The sequence below is a fragment of the Manis pentadactyla genome, chromosome 13 (assembly GCF_030020395.1).
Source record: "Manis pentadactyla isolate mManPen7 chromosome 13, mManPen7.hap1, whole genome shotgun sequence".
In the NCBI taxonomy this organism is placed as follows: Eukaryota; Metazoa; Chordata; class Mammalia; order Pholidota; family Manidae; genus Manis; species Manis pentadactyla.
The window spans coordinates 51,381,594-51,392,190 of NC_080031.1; the positions used below are offsets into that span (position 1 = coordinate 51,381,594).

General features: G+C 34.9%; 1 protein-coding gene across 1 annotated transcript; it reads right to left on the minus strand.

Moving 5' to 3' along the window:
• Positions 1–1,047: 1,047 nt before the first annotated feature.
• Positions 1,048–1,977, minus strand: LOC118919988 (olfactory receptor 14C36-like). The gene has a single exon (XM_036900416.2). The coding sequence runs from the start codon at positions 1,975–1,977 to the stop codon at positions 1,048–1,050; it is 930 nt and encodes a 309-aa protein (XP_036756311.2).
• Between the last annotated feature and the right edge of the window lie 8,620 nt (positions 1,978–10,597).

Here is a 10,597-nt window from a genome sequence, read left to right on the forward strand (position 1 = left end):
TAGACATTTCTTGTGTCACTTATTATTTCAGAGGCGTGGCTTTTAAAATATGTTATGTGTTATATCAAAATTTCTTAGATAAGTTAGCCTTTATAGGTGCCAATATGATTTTAAATTTATGAGACAATAGTAAGCAATGGTTTGGAAAATAAAAACTTATGAAACGTTAATTTTTCCACCAAAGATGAAGAAATCATTACAAAATATTTTGGCTGCATTACAGATGGAACTTTATAGTAGCATGCCAAATAAATCAAACTCTCAACCATTGTGAAGAAGGTGATAGGTCCTGATACTCAGAAAAATATACAATAAATAACAAACATGGCAGGGAGAAAATGGAACAGTGACCTCTATTCCCACAGCAAGATTTATCCCATTAAAATGTGTCATTCAGCAAGGTGTATTAAAATTAATGCAAACAACAAAGAAGGTAAATGATAATTTCTATCAATGAGTAGGAAGACATTTTTCACTCCTTTAAATAGGGAGATTAAATATTACAGTTTTTCTTTGTCTTCCCTTGTGGATATATATTTTTTTACTTTCTAATGATATCGTTTATTAGTTATCATGTAATATGATATAATGAATCAACTATAATTTAAATATTTAACTTACATTTCCCAATACGTAAATGCTATAAATAAAGACACATCATATGTATCACTATATTTCATTCAATTGAATGAATTCGTTAGTAGAGCCTAAAGTTGATATCCACTTTGGATTTGTTAAGGATTCTTTGGAGGAATTATTGATACTGTTAATATTTGGTGAATCCTAAACATAAATCTAAAATGATCCTCATCAGTATCATTGATCACATCCATTCATTAAAGCAGATACTAGAAGAATTTCATTTTATACAGGATGAATTGAAAGCATAATGTAAAATGAACTGAATTTTCATAAGAAAATTGCACAAGTCTCAACTGAGTTGTTTAGGAGGGTGCAGCCTAATATGTAAAACCCAGTAAGGCAGTGTGTTTCTAAATATTTGCAACTCATTCAGTGTCCCAGGAATGCACCTAAACAAGAACTTTATTACTTTTGAGAAAAAAAGTTTATTAGTACTTTTCTTACAGCTTCCTTGACCTGTTTGTTTCTAAGACTGTAAAGGATGGGATTCAAGAATGGAGGGACTATGGTGTAAAATACAGAAAGAATCATGTCCTGGGTAGTTTCAGATGCTACGGAAGGCTTCAGGTACACATAGGCAATAGTGAGGAGGAAGACAGACACCACCAGTATGTGAGGGACACACGTGGAAAAAGCCTTGCCTCGCTCTCTGGTTGGAAACTTCCGCACAGTGGAAAATATGTGAATGTAGGACATGATGATTAAAAAAAAGCAGCCACCACAAACCACAACAGCGGAGATAAAAAGTAAGAGGAAATTGTTAAAGGTGTCAGAGCAGGAGAGCATTAGCAGAGAGGGGATGTCACAGAAGAACTGATGGACCACGTTGGACTGACAGAAGGACAGCCGGAATGTGTTCCCTGTGTGCAAACCTGCATAGATGAGGCCACTGAGCAGGGAGACCAGTGTTGTCCAGACACAGAACTGGTGGTTCATGATGACGGGGTAGCGGAGGGGCTGGCAGATGGCCACATAGCGGTCACGGGCCATGACAGTGAGGAAGAGAAACTCTACATATGCACAATAAATGACCAGGAAGATCTGAGCTGCACAGCCAGCCACTGAAATGGCCCTGTTGTCAGTGAGGGAGTTGATACAGGCATTGGGGACAGTCACAGAAATGTAGCACACATCTAAGATGGACAGGTTCCTGAGGAAGAAGTACATGGGCGTGTGAAGGTTCTGGTCAAACGTAGTAGCGGTGACGATGAGAAGATTCCCTAACAAGGTGGCCAAGTACATCAGAAGAAAGAACATGGGTTGTAGAAACCTTATTTCTCCCCTTTTAACGAATCCCATGAGGAGAAACTCAGTCACCATGGTGTAATTGGTCATTTTCTGGAAATGATATTTGACCTGGAATGCAGAAGGTATAAACAATGAAATATACGGCTTAGAAACACATTTCACAAAATTCTTTAAATATTTCAATTGACTGTGTTTCCCTCCATTGGGTCAAGTTGGCCTTTGTGTAAAGAAAATGTCTATCATTATTAGTCTTTTGATATGCTCAGTTAATTTTCAACTATTGATTATATGGGAAAATTGTAATGGTGTGTTTGTCCCACCTCTTATCTGATTATGTTATTCAGTGTTCATACTTTATCAATCATATATAGCCCATGAGCTTTATTATTTAAGAAAGATGTCATGATTCAAACATAAGTTTAAATATACGACTCACTATATATATAGTTTATGTATTGCTTAGACATAAAAGAGAATGAAACCTTGCCATTTGCAACCACATGGGTTGGGCTGCAGAGAAGGATGCTAAGTGAAATAAGTCAAAGACAAATACCATATAATTTCATTTGTATGTGGAATCTACAACACAAAACCCAAGAAATAAACATCCCAATCTGAAAAGCACTCATACATACAGAGAACAAACTGGTGGTTGCTGGGAAGGGTGGGGATGAGAGTTGGGTGAGATAGGTGAAGACGAGGGCCATGAACTTACATTTACAAAGTGAATAAATCACACAGGTATATTTACAGCATAGAGATTGTAGCCAGTAACATTTTAATAATGTTATTCCATGAATGTTAACTAGACCTATCATGGCGATGATGTCATAATGTTTAAAAATATTGTATCACTATTTTGCACACCTGAAACTAATACACTATTATATGTCAATATTAACTTGAAAATAAGGAAACACATCACCATGAAAAATACACTGAGTTTTTTAATAATAGTTATAAAAGCAGTGTAACATAATAGGTTATCTTGTAATATTATTCTCAATGAATATATTTTTACTCATAAATAACTCAAAAATGGTTACACTATTTACTGCCACCTTAAATTAATAAATTTTTTGTAGGTCTGACATAGGAAAACCCTTATGCACCTGTGAGAAGAACAAGCTAAAGTTTTAAGTATTTAACTTTTTTAATGCTTACTCAGGATAATTCAAGAACTATTGAAAGCACCAAGGTTTAATTGGAAGAATAAATATACTGTCTTGTAAGTGCCTCATTTCAATGAGGGTACAATACATAATATGTTTTCTTATTCAGTTCAAAGATTCAGAGATTTGTGTTTTTCTTATTTGTGTTTAAAAAGTATTTAAAAATTAAAATCATAGGTCCTAAGAAAAAATAGTAGACAATGTGAAATCATCCTTTTCAAGATGATTACATGGAATGTTTAGATATATATTTAAAATATTCAAAATGTCATAGAACAACAGAGACATTTTGGTTTTTACACTAAAGCAATCACCATTTGTAACTCCAACAAAAATGGATATTGTCCACTAGTGTTATTGATTGAGCTCTATTGTTGTACTCTTCTATGTGACAAAAATACTATTTGAAAATTTCTTTCTTCATTTATTTTATTGTTCATTCATATGTTTCATCAAAAAACTGTAAAGAGTTTGAAGAAGTGAGGTTTAAGAATTACATATGAGAAAATGCATCTATAAACTATATTATTATTGTTAGTTCAGACTTTAGATATATTCTCCAACTAAAGCAAAAGTAATTTTGATTTCTTTACAAAGCCAACTAAGTTTTAGCAAAATATATAGTTAACATAATTTTGGAAAATATAATCATAAAAATATAGACTGAAGTAAACCCACCTGAGATGTAGAGTATGTGAACTCTCAATGTAAATTTGCAGTTGAAAAAATAAAATATGAAATTTTAAATAAAACAAAGATTAAATGGAAATGAAAGATATATAAATGTGTGATAAATAGGATATCTCCAAATTCCAAAAATGTTAATAGAGACTATTTAAAATGTTTTCCCTTTTACATTAGTATTTGGTAAATGCAAAGAGTTCCACATTCATAAAGCCTTTTATATTTCTGTAAAATAATGAAATTTACAGTTCTTCTCTTCAAATATAAAAACAATTGAATTGAGAGTCTCCAAGATTACAAATGATTTTTAAGTTACTGTTACTCATGTTAAAAAGTTAACTACTGCTATTTACAAACACATTGGGAAATATTGAAGTAAAGAATTTAACTTCGGAAAATTCAAATGTGCTTTTGAATATTGTACTTTATATTGAATACATACTACAAATTGTACATACATACACAACTATACAGCTATGTGTGTGCATGCATGCAAATATATTTCTATTTATAATACTCCTTAGTTCATATAACTAAAAGGGCTTTTAAAGATCCATAAGTGTTGATTGTCTAGATGAAATGTTAAAATAAGTGATCCATTTGTTTCAACAAATTTCCTCAGTTCCAGTCCAAAGAACTAATTATTCTTGTCATGGATAACTGCCTGTCTATAGCAAATGGGATGCAATAATAAATCATGCTATTTTCAAATTGCAGTGGAGTAGAGAACACATGTTCTATTGTAATTAAATATACCTAAATTTTATACTAAACCCAGGTATATAAATTAAGGTAAAGAATACTTGTACACTTCTGTAGAAATCTGAAAAATGATAACAGTAAATGAATTCAAATAGTTTAATATTGCAAATTACTAGTAATACATACAATACCTAATTCCTTTGGTGGAATTACCTTAAAACAAGCAGTAATTGTTGACTCAATGTTTACTTAATGAGTATAAAAATATTTACTTAATATATTTAATAGCATTTGATTTCTAACATAGTAAAAATGATCAAGCTACAAGATATACAAAGATCCAAGACCCAATATTTACTATTTAAGTAGGATACTTCGGTTCTTGTGTGTAAGAAACTGGCTTTTTAATGTCCATTCCTACTCTTCATTGATAAACTACTGAAAATCAATGTAACATAACCGGGAATATGTAACACAAGTCATATTTTATAGGAATTCTCTAAGCCTAGTATTTTCATTAAATAATTAAATATTCAGTTACTGGGATTTCTTAGCTTTAATTAAATAATCAATTGTTTTACAAAATAAAACGTGAGACACTGAGTTGGCACTCTGCATATTCTTGCCATTTAGACCCACGTCCATATTTAAAATAAAAAAATTCTCAAATGAGGCAAAAGATTGCAGGGAGATCAGAGTGTGAGGTGAAGGGAGACATGTGGAAAGAGAAACAAGAGCAGCCACAGCCACTTACCCCTGCGGGTCGCGTGTTCATGATCTAAGTGGGAGCAAAGACCACTGTAGTGTGCTTCCCAAAGTCAACATTTTGAAGTAGTTTATGTGGGTTTTCCTATTCAGACAGGAATTGAGAACTTCATCAGATGAAAAGTGGACTACCTTTAGGTTCTGGAAGAGGCCATTCATGGGCTTCTTTATATAATATTGTAGACAGATCTGTGCCACCAACTTCAGAGCCCCTGGGAACAGAGTTCTTACAACTAAGGGTTGGTCAGCTACCCAAGGGTAAATTCAAACAGATAATGATCTCTAGAGCACAGTGAGTGAGACACAATTAAAGTAGGAGAATGAAGACAATGATTGAATAAGTATATATAGCATCTTATATAAATGTGCGTGATTACTGTAGCTCTAAGAGGCAGGGTGTTCTCAGCCTGGGATGAGTTAGATATGAATCAGGTAAAACTGAAGTAAGTCAAGGGAAATGATGGGTTGGCATAAAAAGTTTATTCCTTATAGTGATTTATCCCCCAAGTGATTGAAATTCTGCCATTAATCCCACAATTGCTAACTTAATAAAAGAATACAAGTAGGGAACATGTGTGTCTCCTCGTGTTCACTGGGGACATCTGCATGGATACCCCAGATCATACTGTATATTCCACGGAGCCCTGATTTCCTGTGTCTGCCCTGATCCGCCCGGTGAGACGGTCTTGATCTCTGTCTCTGTCAAATATAGTTGTTCATACCTGACGTGTCCCCCCCAACCTCCCGAGTGATTGAATGGACCATGTCTGGTCCCCTGAGCTGCACAGGCAGGTGAGGCGCCAGGGGGCAGGAAGCTGAGTAAAGCAAGAACCAAAGATGAAAGTGTCCATCTAACCTTTAGTCACCGTCATGGCGCAAAACAGAGGCTGATCCAGAGGGACCCTGACTCCCCCTGTGCCGAGTCCATTCTCGGGACGGACCACCAGTCAGAGGCCAGAGGGGTCGGCGCAGGTGCGGGGTCACCACTACCGAGGGATCCGCAGAGGGAAGGCTTGTGCGCCGGGCGTCAGAGGGACCAGGAGGAGAGGGGCGGGTTTGGAGAGCGCAGTCGCACGTCAGAGAAGAGGGGGGCGCTGTGAGGGTGCGTCCTCCCTGCCCCCGAGGAAGCTGGGCTCAAGGCCCCAGTGGAGGAGATCCTGCAGTGGGGGCGCGTGGACCTCACCCTGGTCATTCACGGCAGCAGGTCCCACCTGAGAGGCCTGAGTCATTGACTGGGAAGTGTTTTCTACATGTTCAGTGTGATGATGGAGCATCAAGTATGGTGTGGGGAGGGTAAATTTTCCCTGCAGTATCTGCTCATTAAAACCCTGGAATTGTATATAGCTGCCATGAAGGTCTGCTCAGAGGACTTTGGCCAAGAGTCAAATTGCTGAATATAACCGTCATCAATTTGAAAACTCTAAAGGTGTGCAGTGTATCTTTATAAGGAGAGTAGATAAGAAAAAGTCCATGCTTCTTAAAGGCAAATATGATTCAGAGATCAGTGTTGTAGTTTCTTGGAGACATGCAGCCAGAGCTCAAATCCAGGATCTCATTTTTAGGAGCTGAATGGTTGTGATCAAAGTTCTTTTTCAATTTGTTTTTCTTTTTTAAGAATCCACATCTTCCCTTTTTAGTTGTTATCATGGACTATTTTAAGAAAGAATAGATTTACAATATATACAATTTTAACCTAACTTAAAACTGCCAGAATTGTATCAACACACTGCTGGTGATAATTTGATATTGTAATAAAATGCTTTATGAATCCATTATATCAAGTTGGCAAAAATAAGGAGGTTGTCTAAGAGTATAACACTGAAATTACAAATGTTAATACCTTTCATATGGAGACAAAATACAGCCCCCACTCAACAAAACACATGCAGTGTCACTTTGTAAATAATCTAGATCTTGACCTGCAGAGGGTTGCACATGCAAATACATATATATTTTTAGTTGTGTACTGAATTATCTATTTTCTCTTTCTCAATATCTATTTTTCTAATTATTTCTCAAGTTTTGTAAATTTATGTCTGAGATTCTAATGACTTTATTTATCTTGTACTTAAGGAATGAGGTTTCTCACAGCAGTGTTTTTGTTAAAAAGTGCTTGTTTATTTATTTATTTTGAAGTTCTGTCAGTGGTGTTTTGACTATTAAGGTAAAAGTTCAGGTTTCATATTACATGTGAGAAAATTTATTTTATACACAATGTGCTATTTAAATACTTCTTTGTGTGAGTTCATGAATTAAATGCAGAATGTATTACATTTTGCTATATGAATGGAAGAGAGTTTATCATATAAACTATTTCTTCATATTATGGCCAGATAGCCAGCCAGAAAGGGTTTATTGGGGAACTTAGATCACACGTTTCTTAGATGGAAACATTCCTGCTAATTTGTTTTCTAGAACAAGATGTGTCAGGAAGAACAGGCCTCAGAAGGACACAGCAGTTGTTATTTGCAACTATTCCCTACAGGAGCTCTCACTGCTTCCGAAGGACCCCTTCCCAGTTTCCTAGGATTGGGAGTTTTGGCCAGTTGTTGCATCCCATCTGAACACCAATCAGAACTGCACTGAGTTTTTACCTTCTTTGTATGGGGGACCAAAGTGAGAACTGATTTGTTAGGGGTGACTGTTTTGGGAGCCATCTCATGTATTCTCCTTACTTTCTGCAAGTAATGCACTTTCTTTCTTGCAGTCTAGCTGTGTTAACTCTTCTGACCTTGCACTCACCAAGAGGCAAACCTCTTGAGACATGAAACTCACTGAAAGATGAACCCCTTGTCTTTATTTACATACTTTATGCTTTACATACAATTATAAAATACCCATTCAGGAGAATTTTTTTATATTCAGGTCTTTAAGCTGTTTTGAGTTTACTTTTACATATGAAGTTATACAGTAAACCAGTTTTATTCTCTTGCATGTAGCTATCCAGTTTTATGAACTTATTTATCGGACAGACTATATTCCTCCATTGTATATTCATGGCACCTCCATACATTGATTGACCATATATGTGTGGGTTTATATCTGGACTTTCTATTCTGTTCCACTGATGTGTGCCTGTTCATGTGGAAGTACCATACTGTTTTGAATATTGTAGTTTGTAGTACAGCTTGAAGTCAGGGAATGTGACACCCACAGATTTGTTATTTTTTGTCAGGATTGCTTTGCCTATTAGGGACCTTTTGTGGTTCCATATGGACTTTAGGATTATTTGCTTTAATTCATTGAAAATTGTTGGCATTTTGACAAGGATCACATTGAATCTCTTCTTTGTGCAAGATAGACATTTTGACAGTATCAATCATTCTTATCCATGAGCATGGGATACATTTCCATTTATTTCTCTCTTCTTCATTTTCTTTCTTTAGTATCTTATAGTTTTCAGAGTACTGTTTTTTTTTTAACTCTTTGCTTAGGTTTATTCTGAGGCATTTTATTCTTTTTGAAATGACTATAAATTGAATTGTTTTCCTGATTTCTTTTTCTAATAGTTAATTGTTAGCATATAGGAATGTAAGACACGTTCTTGTATTAATTTTATATCATGTAATTTTTCTGAATCCAGTTATTACTTCTAATCATATTTTAGTGGAGACTTTACATTCTTCTATATATGGTATCATATCATCTACAAATGGTGACAATTTTGCTTTTTCCTTACCAATTTGGATGCCTTTTATCTATTTTTCTTGTCTCATTACTGTGTCTAGGATCTCCAGTACAATGTTGAATAAAGTGGTGAGCATGAACATCAGTCTTGTTCCTGATTTTAGAGGAAAAACTTACAGCTTTTTGCCCTTGAGTATGATATTAGCTATAAGTTTGCCAAAGGTGGGCTCTATTATGTTGAGGTATGTTCCCTCTATATCAGTTCTTTGAGAATTTTTATCTTAAATGGATGTTGAATTTTTTCAAATGCTTTTTTAGCATCTATTATCATATAGTTTTTATCCTTCTTTTTGTTTATGTACTATATCACATTTATTGCTTTATGAATACTGTACTATCCTATATCCTTGGAATAAATTCCAATATATAAGGATGGATAATACTTTTGATGTAAATTTGAATTCAGTTTGCTCATATTTTGTTGAGGGTTTCTGTATCTACATTCTTGAGGGATATTGGTCTATAATTTTGTTTCTGTAGTGTCTTGGTCTGGTTTTGTTATTAGAGTGATACTGGCTTCATAGAATGAGTTTAGAAGTATTCCCTCCTCTACTACTTTTTGAATACTTAAAGAAGTAAGGGTATTAACTCTTCTTTAAATGTTTGGTAGAACTCAGCTGTGAAGCCATCTGGACCTGGACTACTGTTTTTTGGTAGTTTTCTGATTGATTACCAATTCAGTGTCATTGCTGGTAGTTTCTCTGTTCACAACTTTTATGCTTCTTCCCAGGTCAGTCATGGAAAGTAGTGTTTTAAGTTTCTTCTACACTGTCCAAATTATTGGCATAAAATTTTTTCATAAAAAATTGTAATAATTCTTTGTATTTTTGGTGTGTCTGTTATAACTACTCCTTTTTCATTTCTGATTTCATCTATTTGTGACCTCAATTTTTGTCTTGTTAAGTCTGTCTAGGGGGCTGGACTGGGGAAGTTCTTGGGACCTAATCAGTCATGACTCTGCCACTTACCCTTCTCCATGTGCTCTTCTCTTCTCCTCCAGATGAAGACGGCCTGTTCTGTAGTCTGCAGGTCATTTTCAGGGTTAGTTGTATTTGCTGTAGTTGCTTCCTTGGTGTGTGTGTGGGAGGTGGTTACTGCCTGGATTACTTACTCCACCATCTTTTTTGCTGTATGTCACATTTCTCATTCTTAGACACATTTAATTAAGAATACACCCAAAAGATAGAATTAATTCATGCATATTTTTAGATGTATTGATATGAAAATTATGGTATATACATGCAAGTAAATATTATTCATCCTTGAAAAGGAGGGAAATCCTGAGTCTTGCTATAAAATGGATGAATCTCAAGGACATTATGCTAAGTAAAGTAAACCAGTCACAAAAAGTCAAATCATACATATGAACCTCCATGTGAAGAATTCAGAGTATTTAATTTCATGGATACAAAGGTAGCATGATGATTTTGGGTACAGAAGGAAAGAAAAATGAAGAGAAGTTGTTTAAATGTGTGTAGAATTTCAGTTTTGCAAGGGGAAATAATTCTTGAGATTGCACAATGATCTGAACCTAACACTAATTAACTGTGCACTTAAAATGGCTAATATCATGAATCTTATGTTGTATCTACTTTACCACAATTTTAGAAAGAACTAGAATTTTGTTTCTTTATATATACTCCATAAAAATCTGCTTGCTATAAAGTGGCTAGTGAACAGAAATGCTGTAAGTTATA